The sequence below is a fragment of the Thermobia domestica genome, chromosome 17, assembly GCF_964235325.1.
Source record: "Thermobia domestica chromosome 17, izTheDome1.hap1.1, whole genome shotgun sequence".
Lineage (NCBI taxonomy): Eukaryota > Metazoa > Arthropoda > Insecta > Zygentoma > Lepismatidae > Thermobia > Thermobia domestica.
In genome coordinates, this window is record NC_137470.1 from 134,836,223 (window position 1) to 134,857,576 (window position 21,354).

The 21,354-nt window shown below is 36.0% G+C and overlaps 1 protein-coding gene and 1 long non-coding RNA gene across 4 annotated transcripts in view; one reads left to right on the forward strand and one right to left on the reverse strand.

Moving 5' to 3' along the window:
- Positions 1-12,593, reverse strand: part of LOC145674358 (uncharacterized) — a 28,279-nt gene extending 15,686 nt beyond the window's left edge. Inside the window, exon 1 of the mRNA XM_081744311.1 lies at positions 12,491-12,593. Coding sequence (XP_081600437.1) covers positions 12,491-12,501 — 11 coding nt within the window. The 5' untranslated portion in view covers positions 12,502-12,593. The remainder of the gene's footprint in view (positions 1-12,490) is intronic.
- A 2,898-nt stretch (positions 12,594-15,491) lies between these two features.
- LOC145674359 (uncharacterized) overlaps positions 15,492-21,354 on the forward strand; it is a 107,199-nt gene continuing 101,336 nt past the window's right edge. Inside the window, exon 1 of one of the 3 annotated variants that reach the window (XR_014128906.1) lies at positions 15,492-15,773. This is a non-coding gene — a long non-coding RNA (uncharacterized LOC145674359). The remainder of the gene's footprint in view (positions 15,774-21,354) is intronic. The other 2 variants (XR_014128904.1, XR_014128905.1) reach the window with 2 other exon arrangements.

Sequence of the window (21,354 nt, forward strand, 5' to 3'; positions counted from 1 at the left end):
GGTGTACAGAGTATTCCCTACAGTATGAAATTCCAAGACATACCGTCAACCGTATTTTTAGATGTGCTCTAATTTTATGCTTGGTTCAAAGTAGGCAAATGATAAGCTTTGACAGCAGTGAACACGGAATCCTTCGGCGGGATGTCGGAGAAGTGCTAAGGACCATCAGCAGCACGGTCTCTCGTATTTGGGAAAAGGCGTGCTGCGATGTTTTCTTTTACGCTTATACGCGCAAAAAAAAAAATGTAAAAAATACAGTGAGGAATTACATCGCAGCACACGTTATTCCGAACACAAAAAAACATAGAACTGGCAGTTCCTAAACCTTCTGACTTCCCTGCAAAGCATTGGGTGTCCATTGCTGTCAAGACTTATATCTTGCCTACTTTGGATCCACCTTGTAATCAGGGCATATCTGAAAACACTTTTGAGAGCATATCTGAGAACAGCATAATGTAGAGAATACCCTGCACACCCATTGAACATTGATGAAATATGCGTTTTTGGATTGCGTATTCGTGACTTCTCTTACGCTGATAAAGACCACCATCCACAATTTATCGAATTAAAAGTAAGACCTGTTGAAATTTAGCTATCTCGCGATTTTCGACAGCGCTAGCTCTGAAACTATGCACTTTTCCCCATACGTCCATATGAACTTTTCTCTTATTTTGATGTGAGGAATCACCTCTTACATTTTGGCGGTGTAGTACATTAGCACCCTGTATATTTCTAGGCCAATGTTATGAAACAACTATGAAAAGATAGAAACGCTCCAGCTCCGCTGTGTAAATGAGCACATTACTGTCCTGCAATATGGCACCATTGCTCGAAAACTACATCTGATCATACAATGCACATGGTCCCCTAATAAGTTGGTGACATAATCAAGGGCAGTGACCGGTAAGCATCAGCACAGGACACACTGAAAACCAGGATAGTGCGATCCATAGCATCACAAGGTCGCTGCCATAGTTCACGGTGGGCCGGAAACACTGAGTTTTGTAGACTATCATCACCTTCGAACTGTCCCTTACGATATACCCAACAAACTTACCACTTTTGTCACATTCGCACCTCATAACCGAGCGTCAAAAATTTGCCGTTTTTGGAAATCAGATAGGTCGTTCATTTTACACTATCACTGTCTGCTCAGTTCACTGCACACCACCGTTCTACTGCTCTTCACGTAGTACTGAGTTTTCCCTAACATACCACTACCAATAACAGGGCGGTTGCCAACCCAGACATTTGATGTGTTTCCATTAAATTGATAGAATATGTGTGTGTATATATACAATATATTATACATAGCATGATACAATAAAAAAAAAATCTGACCGAATCAGCCTTGCCTTACTCAGGCACATTATCACAATCTCGTACATTGTAGAAACTGTAATACAAGGTTATTAGATTTTTTTTATTGCTTCGGTTAGAATTATATATTTTATTTAGATGAAGCTAGTTACTTAAACATGCGGCGACTTAAATATTGATTTCCTGATCTCAAATCAGTCAACAGCATTATCAAATCTTTTGCAATCGTTTGGTCTACATCAACTATAAACACTCTAACCAGCATTACACAAATCTGAGAATCCTGTATAGACCAAATTACAATTCACAATGAAACTACTGCCTATACGACAAGCAACTTTAACACATTACTCCCCAACCATAATGCAGTACTAATAATTATAATCTTTACATCTACATACTGTAAATGCGAAGAAAGAAAAAAAAAGGAATCAACTGGGGAAGAATTTTCACGGAACAAATGTAAAGTACTAAAAGTACGTACTTAGCAAGGAAGATTGGGACGACACATTTGTAAAAAATGACGTAAACAACAAATACAGAAAATTCATTAACACTGTTAGGCACTATTTCGAAATAGACTTCTCACTAAAAAATGTTGCACTCTAACAAAAGAGTTAACTGAATAACACGCCGTATAATCAATTCCTGTATGAGAAAGAAGCAGATACATACAACTGTGAAAAACACGAATAACGTTCAACTAAAAGAATATACAGGGTGTCCCAAAAGTCCCCTGAAAAAGGGAACTCTGTGATTATCAAAGTTACAACAAAATGTAAGAGGGAAACCCATCTCCAAATATGATGTTTTCAATCTAAAGTGAAGGATTTTCTTTTAAATCGGACAAGCCGTTTAGACTGTACACTTTTTATGCGTCCAATGTTAAATGAAAACTCAACGTTGCAATTTACCGGGACACACAACATAAGTGAATGATGTTACTGTTTGAAATGAGGGCTGGCAACACGTTAGCGTAAAAGACAATAACTTCATTCACTTGTGTTGTGGCTCCAGGTAAATGGCAACACTGCATTTTCATTTAACATTGGGCGCATAAAGAGTGTACAGCCCAAACGATTCGTCCGATTTAAAAAATTCCTTCACTTTAGATTGAAAACATTATATTTGGAGAAGGTTTTTCCTCTTACATTTTGTTGTAACTCTGATAATAACAGAGTTACCTTATGTAGAGGGACTTTTCAGACACCCTATATATGTATTCTCAAAGAACTAATAAAAGAAGCAAAGAAAATGAACACGTCAAACAGAATTCGTAAGTCAAATAACAGAAACTAAACCCTATAGCAAATAGCAAATAACAATAAAACGGACCTAAACTACACAATATAGTGGAAAGTGGGTGAATACCGCGCACTTAATATTTAATCGCGAATTACGCAGACATTTTGGAATGAAAACGACTAAGAATTCAGGAACATATAATCACATCCTTTAGCTTTAAATGTATGTATAAGCTATTATGTCAACTGCATTCAGTAGCGTAGCCAGGATGTGTGTTTGGGGGGGGGGAAGTGCTGTTATAGGTACACATAGAAAAACTACAAACAAAAAATATATAAACATAAAAATATATAGAAAATTACAAACATCAAAGTACCAAAGTACATTGTCGGACCTCTTTAGTGGGCGGCCCCTCTGCCCCCCTTCCCTACGCCATTGTCTGCATTACATCATGAAAAAACAAGCGAAAAAGTGAGTGAGGCAAGTGCGCGGTATTCACCACCCCCGTAGGGTAATAGCAGGCAGATGATTTTCTAATAGTAAATAACCCAATGTAACATAGAAACCAAACATATGTTTATGCATATAATAATCTACTATGTACTATAAACTTGAAGTAAGATCTACTGCAAACATTAACACAAACTATTGTCAAGTCTACTTGCACAATGCTTTTTGTGTCCAGCTTTTGCGTTTAGTTTTTTCAAAGTACTTTCTGCGCATCTGCGGAAATAAGAGGGGAAGAAAATTTTGAGTATATTATGTCCCCAAAAACAATGAGGGGGAAAACCGCGTACTAATGGAATACGTTGCGCGCTATTACCCCCTATACACCTTCACACACAAAAAAATAATTGAAAATAGAACATGCTAATATTGTTGTGTAGTTGTTTTATATTTTAAAACAACATACTATTCTACGTACATTAGCAACATAATTTCGTTCTTCTTGAAAACACATCCAACACACAACGTTTTAATGCCTCTACTCAAATTATAAGCACCTTTTCAATTTTTCTTTCAACATGTACTGCGTAGTTATTATAGCGCGCACAGCCAACTGTTACATGTTGTGTTGTTTCACTCCTTGTTCGCTACCTGTCACTTGCCATTACAAATATCATGCTCTACGATATCATAGAGAAACTTTGATGTGCGGTATTAACCCACTTTCCACTAAGGCTAAAAAGTAAATCACAGTGGCAAAGACAGAACAAATAAACACCATACTGCAAATCTGTTCAATGAATTTTCTGCTAATGTAGCTAAATAATAGTCAAATAATTCTGTGTTCTCAGAACGTAACATAAAGTTCAGTACAAACGCTAAATCTATTTACTTAGCAACCACTACCGAGCCTGAAATAAAGTCGATTGTGAGAAAATAAAAACGAAAAAGTTGTCTGGACTCTATAATATTTCTTACTAGTAGCTTACAACATGTATTGAACATTTCCTTATACAGTAGACTCCCGAGTATCCGGCTTAATGTGGAGGAGGGCAGGCCGGATAGAAAAAAAAGATAGGCCTGAGTTCTATATATACGTACGTTGAGTAAGTTAAAGAATACGTACAGTATATGTAAACTGTTCACATTTTAACATAAATTCTGTAATGCCTAATTTAAATGTAGGAAACATAAACAAAACATTAACGTAAATCGTAGGCCTAATTCTTAAGAAAATTGACTTAAACTGATTTTAGAGTACACACATATGGAAAGGTAGCCCCTAAACTTGGCCGCATACTCGGGAGTCTACTGTACCTTTGACTCGTTTACTCTATTTATGCCTTGAAACTGGACAATTTCCAGAATATCTTAAACCAGTAAAAATAATGCCTATACACATAAAAGGACAAACCACCGGCCCAGAAAATTATCGTTCTCCATCTCTATTCTTTCTGTTTAACTCTACAGAGTTAATTGGTTATAATACCTTTAAAATTTTCTTTATTTTTAGATTTTAATTGTTTGTGCTCCAACATTTGATTGACCAGGGTTTTGTGGTTAAGGTTCGGCTCTCTTATTAAATTTCTCAAAGAAGTAACTTGTTGTTATTGAGGTTTCCTTTTAATAATTGATTCAGTTCTGTATATGGAACGGATTTATGGCCAGGGTAAAGCGTCAATCGCCAATAGATTTCAATACATTTCCCTGGTATTTTCCAATATATTTTTTACGGGATTACAGCATTTGCAACAACTTAGCTAATTTCAGAAAGCGGATGTTGAAACTTTACTTAAAGACGAACGGAATTACTAATTAATATATAATCTATGCACTTAATTTATTTTTTGCTTCATTCATTAAAAAGAAAATTTAATTATTAGAAGCATGTTACTAAGGAATCGAACAAAGTTATTTCATAATAAAATAGAAACATGCTACATCTATTTGCTATTGACACTGCCTGCACTCACCTCAAGACTCAGTAATGATCATTTTGATTACCTGGTGTCAACCTTTGCAGACCGTGAAAGTCAGGGAAAAAGAAGTTTCGGACCAAAAATACCAAAAGAAAAGCTGCTTCAGATATTCAACCTTTGATCTCGGAATTGTTAAATAGTCCTACAAGCAAATCAGTGCATGGTGGAAGAATGGAGGGTCTGTTTAATCGACACAGGATCTAATTAGCTGGACTGGTAAACCAGTCAAAACTGGCAGATAGAAACCAGTGATTAAGGTAAAAGTTACAGTCACATAATCGTCAATACGACACCGAAGCTTGGGCCACGGTGGCTCAGTGGTAGAGCGCTCACCTCTGGTGCGTGGGGTCTCTGGTTTAATCTCAGCTCGCGTCAAGTGAACTTTGGTGGAGGAACACCATGTGCATGGGTTCTCCTATTTCCTCCTACTTTCTTCATTTCACCATTTCATTCATTCTTACTATCACCGTCTTCCTTCGCCTTGGTGCATAATTGTGAAACATTAAACTAGAAAATTCAGTCTTTCAATTATTACAACACCGAAATTAGTATTTAGCATATTCACGGCAAGCATAAACTACAATAAATCTCGTAGACAAAAATTAAGGATTTGTGGATTAAAATGAAGGAAAAAATGACAATTTTTCATTGCACTTAGACCATCTATTGTACCTGTATTAGCAACACCAACATGTATTGAAACCTATGCCAAAGAGAGGGCGTAACCCTGTAATGGCTGGGGTTAGTTTGTTTGATATGAAGCCAAGTATGATGAAATAAACAATAATAGATGATCAAAGAAATTTGCTAAACCTAATCCCTTACCTTAATTTAAAAAATAAAAAAAGACAATTTTATAACAAGAATTCAGTGAATCTTTAGCATATTTTTAAATGATACTATATTTGATTTTGCTTTATAGGTACAGTCGGCAATAGAAACTACCCATTATTAAGGAACCTCTAGTTTATACTATTAATTGCACCCATCCTTGTACTTTTGTCCCTCTGTATCATTCACCTGCCAAATTTTCTATACTACTTTCCAATTATTAAATTCTCAAATATGACACATTTCATGGAAATGCTATAGGGTTCAAGTTGAGAACAGGCTAACATTAAAATAAGAATCTTACAAATAAAATATATTGCTTTTTAAAAAGTCAATAGGGAAAGGGAAGAAACTATACAAGCGGGAAGTCTGTAACTATAGTACGTGCAAATGAAGAAAGTGGAAGTCTCATGATAAAATTATTTTACTTAACTTTTAACGGAGTGTTTTCTGAAGTTTTATTTTCTTGAACCGTCGTATCGCAGAGTATGTCCAAGATGTTAAGGCTTAAAAGCATAAAAATTCATACATGCGTGTATCAACGTGGGTACAGTCAGTACCTTGTATGTAAAATCAATTATATTTTAAGGCCTAATGTCTTGAAGTAGAACCCACCATTTCACTTTCTCCTCCCCAATACTGTCATTATGTACAGTAGGATGCTTTTAACACGTTCTACAACATAAGATCATTAAAGTAACACAGTTTGTAAAGATCGTTGGCAACTTATTTCAAAATAAAATATAGTTCTACTCATTAATCTGTGCACATGGATGTCTTAGCTTTACAAGGACAGGTATAACCATAAATGTCTAATAGAGTTAGCATTATAAAATAGAAACAGTTCTCTAGCACAAAATTAAAGCTTGTTATTTCAACGACAAGTCTTCAATCTGTACGAATTATCTTAATACTTATGGGGTTTTACCCTTGTATAGTATGACATAAAAAACTATCTGTTTTACGAAACTAAACTGTATTGGCTTGGTATATGTTCACTGCACCAGCACCAGGTTTCCTTGAGGCATTTATGTTGTTGCACTCATTTTCTATTTTTACTATTATTATTCTTTATCTATCATTATTCTATATAATCTCATTAGTTCCAAAACAGGCTATTTCCAAAGTACTCGCGTTCTACTTTCCACCTGGTGATAAGTGAGGTGTTTCCACAGGCAATCTAGTCACCTTCGCTATTCGATCTGATTGAATCGATCAAAATATACAACCTCTTAATTCAGCTGCCAGTCGATTCGTCGCCTTCGACCAGTAGGCTATTCAGTCGAAAATCTGCTTATACGGTCGACTGAGTTGAAGGTGACGTCAGTCCAACTGAATCAACCACAAATCGACTACGTCAAAACGCTCCTTACCTACAGTTAACACTCTTTCATTTCCATCATTCACTCTTAATTGTTAATCACAAATATTTCTTATTTTGATATATTCCTTGTTAATTGATAGATATGTATTACTCCGTAAAATTAGCGCTTTCCAACTGTTGAGTTGCAAACTAAGCACTATTCAGAAATGACGAAAACAATGAATCCTCAACTTCTCATGTTTCCAACCAGCACTATAAATAATACCCTAGTACAGTATTATGTAAATAAACTTTTAGAGAGGGGTTGGGGGCGGAGCTCCCTATCAAATATGAATCCTTGGAACATCAAAAGTTACAAAACTCATATGAAAAGAGTTAAGTTCCGTCAAGCCTCATCGTAATAACTAAAATTTTGTAAAATTTACCGGAAAGAACTCCACGCAAGATATGTGCTTTTATGCCACATGACACGTTTCTCGCTCTTCACTATCCTTGTTAATACGTATGCCCACGCTCGATGACACGCCTACTCCCTACGGTCGCACCTTCACGCTATCGCTTGGGTCCACATCCTCCGCTCCTGCCCTTACTCGTTTTCATACTATTCATGCCTTTTCCTGGCCACCTAGCAGAAGTTGCTTGGTGTTTTTAAGCTGGTTCGTATTAATACTCAGCCCTCCTAAAGTTAATCTGAACCCAATTCAGAAAACTTTTTAAGGTAGTAAGAGTGCATTTCTTGCTAAGAGAAGACAATATTTTATGAATATAGGTCCTACGCGTACTCGAATAAAATAGTATGATACAGTAAACGAAACATAACATGATCTTATGTAACCTATCAGTGAAAACTGGCTCTGATTTCAGCAAGCGATTTGTAATTTTTGGCCAGATATTTCTGTTCATTAGCTGGCGGGGCTTAACCGAATAAATGCCTACGAAAATACTTCTTCCTGTATTATTTTCGGTGGGGGCACTCGGTCGAAAATGTATAAAAAGTTTTTTTTAGGCTATCCATCCTGAATGAAGTTTTCCTCATTCACACCAAAGGAATTCCGGGGTTCGGGGTAGTATCTAATTAATAGGTCCCAGGCAGCTTGCTTCCTTCCCCAATCACTTCTTCCTTCCCTTTCGACGCATAGTGTGATCGTGGAGGGACATCATTCCTCACACGTGATGGGCTAACATGGTCATAGATGCCGAAAGCTACAAATCTAATCCTAACCCTTCCTGTACTATTTTGCCACACAGGGAGATATATATATATATTTATGAAGTAAATCAACTTGTCTTAGCAGGAAATTCACTCTTACTGCCATAGAAGGTATTATTCACGGAAAGAGTTGAGGGGATGCGGTGGCTCAATGGCAGAGCATTCATCTTCGGTGTTGGGGTCCCTGGTTCGATCCCAGCTCGCGCCGCGTGGACTTCGTAGTGGACAAACACCTGCTCATGTGTTTTCTCGGGGTTCTCCCGTTTCCTCCCAGTTTCCTCATTCCACCATTTCACCCATCTCTCATCATCATCGTCTCGTTTAGCCTAACCGGCATAAATGTGGGACTTAAAACTCAGAGATTTCATTTTCAAGGAAGGCGTTGCATGAATGAGTGTAGATTGACTTTTTAGGAGGGCTGTGCATAACAACGGCCTGTGCACAAGTGTCATAAAAACTGCAGTGCATAAAACAAGAATTGACTTTAAAATACAAAGCAACTTTTGTTAGATGGCCACTTAAAAGCACGAATGCTATCTAACCAAGCCAGGGCTGGAGCGCAGCAGGGGGACCCAAGCTGTAGTACGGAGGTGCGTTCGTAAGAAGCTGGCGCCTCAGCCACGGCGAGTATACACATAAATGAGAATATTGAAAATGGAAAACCACTTTATATGACATAAAAAGAGATGTCTTACTTGTGGCACAGCTTTGCGACACTTTCATGATCATTTTGTACAATACATACGTACGTATAGCACTTGAAGATTGAGAATAGTCTGTCAAATTAAAAAGACGTCTTCCTTTCATTGTTCTTTCCATAAATGACACCCTAAGACGTTCTGGGCTTGTTTCTTAGGGTAGGAGTTGCATTCATGGGTTCAGATTTACTTTATGAGTACTTCCCTTTATGATATAAATAAACGTCAGAAAGTATGGCATAAAACGATTATGCAAAAACTACAAACCAACTTGTGCTAGGTGGCCACTATATGCGAGAATGCTATCTAACCGAATCAGAGTAAGAGAGAGGCCCACAGTAAGCACAGGCACGTCAGCGACAAAGAGTGTGCGCATAAACGAGACCATATTGCAAATATCATTTGATATTACATAAAATCACATAAGTTAGAGCAATTAGAATGGTTTCACACTTGTAACTCTATATTGTAAAGCAGAAATAGCACACCGGTCAAAATTAGGGGTAAAGTTCCGAAGTTGTTCGTCCGTTTCCAGCAAAATTTACAGGAAAAATGTGGATAATTTGATCGTTTGTGTGCTTGATAATATATCAAAAAGTCTCGAAAAATCTGTTTATTTGTTATATATAAGCGTTTATAAACATGGGACTATACGGCGAGTGGAGGGAACTACTTGGCGCAAGGTAACTGAAGAGTTGCATTGTGGGAAAGAAACGCGCATTTATGTACATGGCGAATGTACAAGGCCAATGAACTATCAGTTTTAACATTTATGAAGCAATACGTTGATAACGAGCAAAATCTTTTAAATTTTGAGAAGAGCACGGATTAATGAACCTAATAACAAATTGCAGAATGCAGTTATTTGAAGGATATCAAAAACATACGAAATTTCAAAAATGAACTATTTAATTTTTTGTGTAACAAAATGTATTATCATATTAATGAATACTTGGGTGATAGTTTGTAAAATAATATAAATAAATTACATTGAAATGTCTTCTTATTATTTGACAAGTCCTATGTACTGGTCTCTGAACATTAATGTACGACATGGATGAATAAACAATGAATGAATGAATGTGTGGAAAGGAAATAACAGCGAAAAAACGTGGCGAAAGTGGACGCCCAACTTCAGAATAAATGCCAAAATTACTATGTTACACAGTCATCTTTGATATGCACTCATTTATTTTAACCGTAGTATAGTTGTTGTAATGGTTTCACACTTGTGAGCATGAAATACTGGATTCGTACATTATGAAAAATTCCTCCGACAGTGGAATTCAATATACTACACAATCCTATTTCATATATATTCACTCAATTTAACTGTAAAACTACCACATTTTAAGACGGACTATTCTTAATCAGTACCGTTTATTATAGATGTAAGAGGTAAGATCCCGATATATTTTGATAACTTGTAGAATCCCGTTATGAAATAGTGTATCACTTTTTTCATGGATTTTCAAATTTATGCCCCTATAAAATGGGTTAGCAGCCAAAATTTTGCCCTATTTCACCACTTTTGGTTTAGATGCAAATTCCCTTTGATTGCTTTCCACTCTACATTTCTGTATTTCCCTCCATTACTGCAGAATATACGTCCAAGTTTAGGGCATATATTCCGAAGTTGGGCGTCCGCTTTCGTCAAGTTTTTTCACTGTTATCTCCTTTCCACACTTTCTGCAATTTGTTATTAGGTTCATTAATACGTGCTCTTCACAAACTTTTAAAAGATTTTGCTCGTTATCAATGTATTCCTTCACAAATGTTAAAACTGCTAGTTCATTGCCCTTGTACATTCGCCATGTTGGTAACATAAATGCTCGTTTCTTTCCCACAATGGAACTGTTCAGTTACCTTACGCCAAGTAGTTCCTTCCGCTCGCCATATAGTCCCATGTTTATAACCGCTTATATATAAGAAATAAACAGATTTTTCGAGAGGCTTATATATTATCAAGCACACAAACGATCAAATTATCCATATATTTCCTGTAAATTTTAAAAATTTCGCTGGAAACGGACGCCCAACTTTGGAATTTAACCCAAGTTTAGTTAGAAAGACAGTGGGTTTGAAACATTTCCGCATTATGCACCATTGCCTGTTTACCTAATATCGCATCAATACGTGAACTCATAGTTCAGAATGTGACTTTGTTCCTCCCTAATTAGTCACCCTACACTGATGATCGTTATAGCCTCTTGTGTTACTCTCATTCTATTTCGCCTGATTCTGTTCATTTCTCCGCAAACTTTGTGTTTTGAGGCTGCCATCTGCGGCATTTAACCACTTAATTCATATCAGCTATGAGAACTTATTTTCAATACATTTTACATCTATTGGAAATTGTTCATTTGAGACTAATACCTGGAACTTCCTAGTCTTACGTTATACGGCTATCCCTTGTATGCTAAACATAGATGATTAATTGTTGTAAATGGATTGGTGGAATAAGAATGTGGGAGAATCGGTAGAACCTCGAAGAAATCCATGGACAACATATTGTCTTCTGTTTACCACAAAATCGCATGGTGAGGGCAACAAACCGGCGCTGCACTAGAAATGAGTACTTTACGCTGTGTCAGACTGCACAAAAACTAATATTTTGAATACACGCATGATAAAAGACGAAATGATTTTGAAGTACAGCTTAAAATAATTATCGGTTTAACTTTACAATGCCTGCTTCAGTTAGTATCCCTACGCCAAGACGAGAAATTACACTCTATAAATTTTAATAAAATGGATCCAAACTTCTCTAATCCTTCCCTACTTATCCTCACCTTACTCTACTTCACTATATCTTTTTTAAAGATGTCCTACTTATCGATGCGCTGCTGGAGCGTGTATTGTAAACTTTACCCTAAATTTATAAACGTAAACAATAAAATAACTTGTAGAACACATACACTGTATACTAAAATTCAACACTCAAATAACACTATGAAAAATGATATAATGGCTTAAATAAACTTTGATATTAATGCTACAATAGTCAAATATAAATCCCACTTTCTATCATGATTTTCCTGTAGAATTAGTTAGAATGTTAAACTTTGATTAAGAATCTATCATACAAACTTTGCAAATCAGTAATATTTTCAAAATGGCTACCTACCATTTTAGTACATATAAAATAGTTTAAATTATATTCATATATTCAATATTGCCGTAAGTGTGTATATTTCATCTACATGTAACAAATTCAAAAATACTTTAGAATTATTTAAAATTATCACGACATTACGATCTTATTTACAATTGTAAAATAAACAATAGGTTCCTGCGCCATTTTCATTTTCACCAATGAAATTTACCAATATTTCAAAATAATTTATCTAGGTGTATTTTTCAATAGTGCTTTTAAAAATTTCATGAAAGTGATCACAGCAACATTATTTGATAATTATTTCCAAATTAACTTTACCTTTCGTCCATTTTCCTTTGTGCAAATTTATTTCTAATTAAGAAGAAATTAAGACCTTCTTTCAATAAATAAGACACGCTCCTGGTTAACCAATCTTCCAACTGAAAATCAAAAAACAAACAGCGTTGCCATGGCAACAAGTTCATAGTACAAAGATTCCTAGGCTTAAGACTTTCGTACCTGTATGTATTCTGGTAATAAAATAATGCATGTAGGGCTTGAGAAAAGCTTGTGGAGAGGAAATTGATCTAATTTCAAAATTCGTATAGAATGTACGTCAATACCTCCGTCATTTTTCTGTCATTACAGAAAATATTACATTTATTTTTTAACGTAACAGATATTTTAATTAGGGGACCTTGGAGTAAGTTCCACTGATGGGAGCGCGAAAAAAAATACCGAAAATTAACAGAATTAAAGGAAATTAAAGTATCAAACTAACAAAAAAGGTAATAAAGCTAATTATTGTAGAGTGACTAATTCTAGGGGAAAACAAAGATTTAATATTGGACTACATAAAGGTGCGGTTGTAAGGTCATAGTAGGTAAACTGGCAAGAGCATTATGTGTCAGTGTTGCAAATACCTTTTTCAAGTGATTTTTTTTTAATATTTTAAAATGTCACAATACTTTTTCTTTTAAATCTCCTTTGATACCTAGTAACCGTACGTGAATGAAACTTCATAGAAATATAGTCTAGAGCGTGTAGTATTTTGGGGCATATTCGATGCAGTTAACTTATCGTGGGCCTTTACACAAGTGCTCAAATTACTAAACATATATGAAATCATTCAAAAGTTCCATTCTTTCTTAAGAAAATTATGTACAAACCATGAGTCTAAAACTTCAACCCCCATCGTCCAGGGGCGTCATTTAGGGGAAACAGGAGGGGGCAATTGCCCCCCCCCAAGAGTTTGAGGAATCCATACACTTTGATTGATTATCTACTAATGTACTAGAACAAGACGCGAAAATCTTATGACGGTGGTGCTCTTGCTCCCCCCCCCCAGCGAAAACCGAAATGACACCCCTGCCATCGTCATTAAGTCGAGGGGAATAGCGTGTCCAAAATGACCGATATTAGTATCGATTCCATAGTTTTCGGAATCTCCAAGCTAATTAGTGACCGTACTAATGAAATTTATTTCCAAATTTATTCAAGAAGGGACATGCCATCTGGTCCGGAAATTAAGAAGGGGGAACGCTGAAGGAGTTTCTTTTTGTTAATTATTTCACTCATATTGACAGTGGCAACGTCGAGGGCGTTTCTATTCTTTAATTGTTTAGGCAGGATGATGTAATCACCATTAAAAAGCTGGACAATAATCTCACTACCTGGCGCTAAACTTATTTTTAATGTCTCACTTGATTTAACAGATTAACACTTGATTCAGCTTTGTATCCCATGTGTGAGAGTTGAGTGTGCCCCAAAAGTGGATCCGGACTTCCACAAAACTTCCTAAGTCAATACACATTTGTATACCTTCTTAATAAAACTATATTTGTTTAACAGGGAAATTATTGATATAGCATGATAAGAGGGCGGATCCAGAATGAATGTTTGGGGGCGGTTGTTCGAAGTCAATACGTTTTATTTTACAGTTATAATACAAAGGTGAAAATTCCTAGGACAGGTTTTATTTTACAGGTAAAATAAAAAATATCCTAATCCACCCCTGATGAAAACTAGATTTTACGCTTTGTCTGTACTCTGTCTCTTATAAAAACAATCTAACTCTATCATTTTTTCTCAAAATGTAGATGGAAGTATTTTACAATTACTTATCGGCTACAGAGTAATGCCTCTTCAATACTACATAGAAGTAGTTGCTTGTAGCATTTCCTCTCCTCCGATAGCTTGTACCCTCCCAACAAAAAAATATGGGTGCGCGCCAGTCTTGACACCATCAGTTTGTCACGGAAACAAGGAGAGAATGCTATTTATGAGTCTGTTCCCGTCCTAATTTTGCCGAAGCCACTGAGAAGAATCTACTGCTCCATGGTATGCTAGCTAGCGCTTGAGCCTCTAGTGAATATAGTCTCGCGTTCTAAACATTATACAGAATGAGGCCGTTGATCAATAACGTGAGCAATGCATACTGTAATGTAAATATTTGAAGTGTGGATTGATTTTAATTTATCGCTATATGAGACGGGATCTACTCGGTGAAGCCAATTTCTGTATAATGACCAATTCATTTATGTATACTAGGTTGTCAGATTTTGACTATAAGAAATCCATGGACAATACAATTTCAATTTTAATACAGATACGGCAGCACTATCTATCTACTTTTCCTCTTGCCCCTCACAAATTAAGGACGTCGTGTCTGCCTAGGCTGCATACTTTAACTGAAAAAGGTTTAGATTTTATTACACTGTACCAAACTATGCGTAAGAAAGAAAATTATTACAACACTGTAGAATGTCAGAAAGAACAGTACACTTTAGGCGAGTACAGTAAAATTATGAGATATTCTGTTTGCTTTGTTGTAGATTTTCTTAAAATCAATTTAGTCCTAAGTTTAGTTTTGCCATTTTCAGCTAAATCAAGGTATGTCATTTAGCTACTTTCTCAAGGCTCATGCTGGCAACACTGTAAGAATACTAGTAGCAACGTTGCCAGGTCCACAAATATGTCTGTAGATTCATAAAACACTGTAAAAATGAATTATTCACTTGCTTTTTTTTTTTTTTTTTTTTTTGATGTTGTATGTTAAATATACACACTGTATTTAATAATCAACGGAAAGCTTATTGAAGGATAAAAATAATTGGTTTCATTCAATAACGGTTTGCATCAACTCAATGCAAAATCGTTTTTATTTACGGTAATAGGCATATATTTCTGTTATTGGTGTTGGAGAAATTAAGGTCATACGAGACCAAGTGCTTTGCAGCCCTTGCTGTCTTCATATGAGTCATGACTCCTAAAGGTAACTTAACGCGTTAATCACATCCGAGCCTTATGCAGATTTGTTCTGAAGTGTGATTAATGTCATACTAAAGAGTTCTACTAACATATGTTTGCTGCAGTAGTCACATTTTTAGTATGACGCTAATCATACGTCAAAATGACTCTGCATGAGGCGGTCCTTGTGCCTTGCTTTTCATAGTACTAATGTTGTTCAAAGGTTTTGTAGCTGTAAACATAAAGGGGAGGAAGACCAGTAAAGACAAGTGAATACTTTGCTGCGTATTAAACTCACTGAATATCAGAAGTAGAAATTGAAATAAGTAACTACTAATGCATTCGAAAAAAGAAATTGTCAGAAAATGGTGAGGTGAGAAATTATTCTCTAATGTTAAAAAGTATTCTGGGTACATAATAAGTTATAATCATTATTGTGTTATTTTGATCATAGAGTAGGTTTTACTTTTGGATGCTAGTAAAGTTACTACAGTTAGTGGGCACACTAGAATGTTCAAAATTTACAGGTATAATTCAATTCTCTGCATTTTAAAAAGACATGTTTATAAGGAAGAAATTTCCGCACAGGAGGCACACCACTGGAAATAATTGGGATATAGTATACATGAAGCTGCATCAGTTCCCGAAGGAGCAGGACGCTCATACTTTTAGGGATTATTCATTGAGTATGTACGAACTTACAAAGAGGGTAACAAAGCGACTTTTATTTACTTATCGACTGATACGAAAATAAAAAAGAACGTACCTGTACTTTATATCTGCATGTGTAGTGCCCTTGTACTTTATCTATGACTATGTATGTGTGTGTGGGGGGGGGGAATTTAACGCATATCGCATGTCTGGTTCACATTGATACTTCTTACTATTGCACTACGTAGAAAATTTATGGTATTTCATGTAGAAGTGGTAATAAAACACAGAAGAAACGCAGGGTAATAGTTAAGAACAGCTACTTCTTCCGTGCACGAGGATACATCTTACTGTTGCACTACCTAAACACCCTAAGTACAAGGGCAAGAACTCAGTCTATTACCTACTTTTTAACATCCTAGACAGTCAATGAATAATGCCTGAAAGTATGGCGTTTCTCGTCCTTCCCTAAATGGGAAGTAGGGCTCCTATAACCAAACGCAGGTCAGGGGGTTCTCATGTATGCTATTATCAATAATTGTTAAAAATTAAAATTCCCAAATTACGTTTTTATAGTTTTGCAAGAGATTTGTGCTGGGCCACATGACATTTCCCCACGTAGCACAGATGAAATTCAAGCGAGCCATCAGAAGTAATTGTTGAAAAATTTCAGTTCTTAGGGTTTGCCTATGAAAACAGCGTTTTAACATATGCATTAAAAACTAAATTGCAAACACCATGCTAATATGTGCTACATGCCCAATGAAAAGCACGAATCCTATCTAACAAAGTAAGGGCAGGGCGTAGCTAGTGGCACCGCACAATAGTGTTGTGGAAAGATGTCCTGAGAGACCAGGCACGTCAGCGATGGTGCGTGTAAGAGAAGGTAGTGAATACATGTGGGTTTTCCCAATGATACAAGTTCCAATAGTACTTGTAGTGGATTCACACCAGTAACGCTATACTTATAAATGTAAAATATATTTGTACAATGGAGAAATACTCCGTCGGCGGGAAATAGTATATAATAGAGTCGTCATTCATATGCACTCACTTGTTTCAACCGTCGGGGAGCACGATGGCTCAGTGATAGAGCACTTAGCTCTTTTGCGTGAGATCTCTGGTTCGAACCCCGGACAAGTAAGTTTCTAGTAGACAACATCGTGCTCGTAAGCTTTCTCGGGATACTCCCACTTTCTCATTCCACTAATTATTTCATCATCATTTGCTTTAATGATCGTCTCCCTTATCCTAAAAGGCATAATTGTGGAACGTTAAAGTCAAAGATTTGTTTCAACCACCGTAAAGCACTTGCAATAATTGTGTACTTGTAGACTTATAATACAGCAGTGTTACTAAGTTGTTGATTTTGCTACCTTCATAAATTTGGGTGCTGGTCAACTTTAGGGAAGTGACATTTTCCAACATTTACAGATAAAATTAAATACACTACATGGAAAGATGTCTTTATGAGGAACAAATTTCTGCGGGTGGCAGAATTAAATAAGTAGTACGGTTGTATTTTATGTTAACGAGTGTAGGATTTCTAATGTAAAATTATTACAGGGGCATATGAAAGACGAGAGAACCAGCTATAATTTTCTGCTGGCAGAGAATTTCTGAAAGTGTAAAAGAGTAATATTTTATTTTTACAAGTGTAGCGTTACTATTGTGAAACCATTTCAAGTGTTATAAATAAACGTATCACTGCGAGTTTCCAGTACTCTCGCTTACAGGTATACCTACCATTGCTGGCACGAATGCTTCCTTTGGACGTACTACAGCCCGTGCCCACCAGCTTCGCCCTATACTGTCTTGGTTAGTAGCATTCGTGCCGTTTAGTGCTTACCTAAGACACGTTGGTTTGTATTTGTAGCACTCTATCTTTTATGTTACATGTCTGGATGCTGTGTTTATACGCAAAGCGTAGAAGAGGTGTAGTTTTTGAACAGTTATTTCATTATTTCTATAAGCCCTAGTTATTGTCTCTATACTAAGTCCGTTATTGTTGTATCGGCCAGCACAAATGTTTTGGAGGGCAATAATACGGTAATTACTGAAAGAATTATATCTCTTTTAATAATTATTTCGAGTGGTGTGCCTAAACTTAAGCTGCACGAATTCTAGTGTTAAGTTAATTAGTACTACTTTGTCTAAAACTTCCTTCACAAATTATCTCTACTATTAGAGGTAGGTTTCAGTGACGATACCATAGGTTGAGTCCGCCCATGGTGGAAAGACTACAAGGTGGATGCAATGCAGTGCTACATTCTTGTCGCTCTGGCGCATGACGTCATCTTGGTCGCAGACGTGGCCAACGAGAATCAGATGAACTTTTAATAAGCGCTTGCTCGCCGGTATCTTACATGCAAACTTCTCTTCTATTTATAGTGACCTTCAACGAAGTAAAAATTTTAGTACAAACAATAAATATATAAATGTAATGTAATCAATGCTTAAGCTAAGTGAATTCAAAGGAAGATATTTACAATATCAAAAGAAACAGCAATATCAGTTCATATTAAACACCTTTGAAGTTTGAACAAGCCAATATTGCTCACTACAATTTCTGTTTTTTCTTTCTTTCTTTTCTTTTTTAAACATCTGAAATAATACACTCGAGTATGTATAGGCCTGAATAATCTATAATACAGTGTGTCGTTAATGCATTTCATTATTAATTATTATATATTTATGTATGCTCAAGTATATTTTCGTAACACATTGATCGGTTTTGATTTACTATTATTATTATTATTATTATTCTTGAAAAAGAATTCTTTACTGATGACCCTATATAAATTTTGAGAATATCTCAAGGGAGAATTCATGGTTTTCGTAAACAGAAATGCACGTACGTATATTTTCCTTATGCTTGGACAGTCTTTATATATATATATATATATATATATATATATATATATATATATAAGAGGTTGCTCCCATGTAAGTTTCGCCAGAATCTCAGGGAAGGTTAAGCACTTTATTGAGCAGGGACGCACGTATTTAATATTTTAAACATAGTTTTTATTTTTGATTTATAGAAAAATAATATTATTTGAAATCGCTGATCGCTTATTTATAGAATTTGTATTTGAACAAAAGGTTTGGTGAAATTGATATTTCTCTGAATATTAGTGTCAAAATTTACGCCATAACAAACTGTATTATTAAACATTTGTACGAAATAAAACGTTACATATACTATTGTGTTTAAAAATATAAGCACCTGAAACAAAGAAATTGCAACAACATGATTATTTCAAGCAAGAAACAAAGTAGGCCTACTAGGCGTAGTTGAAGACGATCTCAGGGTATTACAGCTAGACTAGAAAACATATAAACCATAAAATCACATAATTTTCTTTATTTTCCTTACAAGTTTTCTCTTTTCTGTCCCGTGGACTAAAGAAGGCATAAGATAGATGCAAGTGAATAATTATGTGGAATTTGGTAGAATGAGAATGCGGGAGCACTCCGAGAAACTCACGGACACGATGTTTTCCCCACAAACTCACTTGACCGAGAAGCGGACCAGTACCCCTTGCACCACAGGTGAGCCTTCTGCCACTGAGCCACCGTGCTTCCTTGATTGGTATAGACTCTACTATATTTTTAAATTTACTGCAGTCATTCTTAATTTTGTAATTCTGGAGAGGGCCCCTAAATATGTATATATAATTATCCAAAGTTATGATTAAAATGAACAAAACTTTCAAAATCTGAGTGTAAAAATGTCCCGACAATGACGCCCTGACATGGTAGGTGGATACTTTATTCTCTTGATCTAATACATTGTTATATATCTTTGTAACCGTTAATCGTTATTACGAACCTTCCATTCGTTAGTTAATTTGAAGTGCAACGTCCCGTTTCAGCACCGAGGCTACAGGGAATGCAGACCTTCAGAATGAAATGGGATCTGAACTACTTTAACGCGTTCAGTGCTCTCCATATGCGTAACTCGAGTGAGGTAAGCCTCCTAGATCATCGTGCCTCCCTTCTCTAGTTACATGCCTGCCTCTGTGGGGAAAATCTGTCGCAATGTCTTATGTAGAAGGAAACGATGGTAGAAATGATCACCTCTGTCGCTCCCCCTCCCTCATGATTTCGGATCCGGGTCTTGAATCAGAGTTCGTCTTTTTAAATCGTACTATTGGATTTTTGTATGCAGTCTCAACACAAGCTACTGTAGCTTTATATACTATTATTACATACTATTAATACTAAAAAGAGACTACGTAATGAAATCGCTTTTTTTACAATTTCATTTAACATTGCATTTATTTATTATTTTTATGTAAAACTTACCATATTTTAGGTTTGTTTTGTCCTGTCGCCTGCAAACTAAAATCCATTTCTGGAGACATTCTCCCTCTTTTTGAAGAAATCTAAAGTATTTTATATTAGTTCCTTTAGTTTTTCTGTAATAATTACTACAGCCGTACACTGCACAGTTAGGCACTCTCGATATCATTTAACAGAACAACGTAACAAAGAATTTCCACTTGTCACTTAAAGCCGCGCCGTTTCCCGTTGTCTCTTGCAAACCAGATGACGTCACAGCCACGACAGCACTTCAGACGACATGCGCATGCAACCACCTTGTAGTCTTTCCACCATGGGTCCGCCCATAGTCATATTGTATTGGATTGTATGTTAAATAATATGAAACTATACTTGTCGGTATCCAAATACTTTCTCTGACCTTCTGGTTTCTCCTTCCCCAAAAGCTAAACCTAGTGTCATCACTGATAGATTTTTACTGGCCTACACTACATTAGACGTAGTGGGCGCAGGTACATTTATTTATTTATTTATTTAAGCGGATGAAGTAATGCGTTTTCTAGTTATTCGTGCCCGCTAACTTGGGTATAGTTCGTTATTTGATTTGATTTAATTTGAAGTTACGTCCCGTTCAGCAGCGATTCTGTTTGAGACGTGGACATAGAGTTTAACGTGGGATCAGAACAGGGCTGGCTGCTTTAAACCAAGGTGGTTTACACCAGCTGGTTTTCTCAAAAAAAAAAAAAAAAAAAAAAAAAAAAAAAAAAAAAAAAACTGGTGTAAACCAAAAAAGAAAAAAGTTTAAATCGTGTGGACTTCATGGTGACGTTTCCGAATATCAAACCATCCACATTACGTTTATCTACTTTTCACCTTTTAATCAAGGGGTCCCGTGTTCAATTCTCGGTCGAACCACAACCCATCTTTCAAGTGTAAACCAAGTAGCGATTCGAGGTGTCTCTTTAAGCGAAAGCCTTCTCCGTGATAACGTTGGTATTTCATAAGGATTTTAAGCC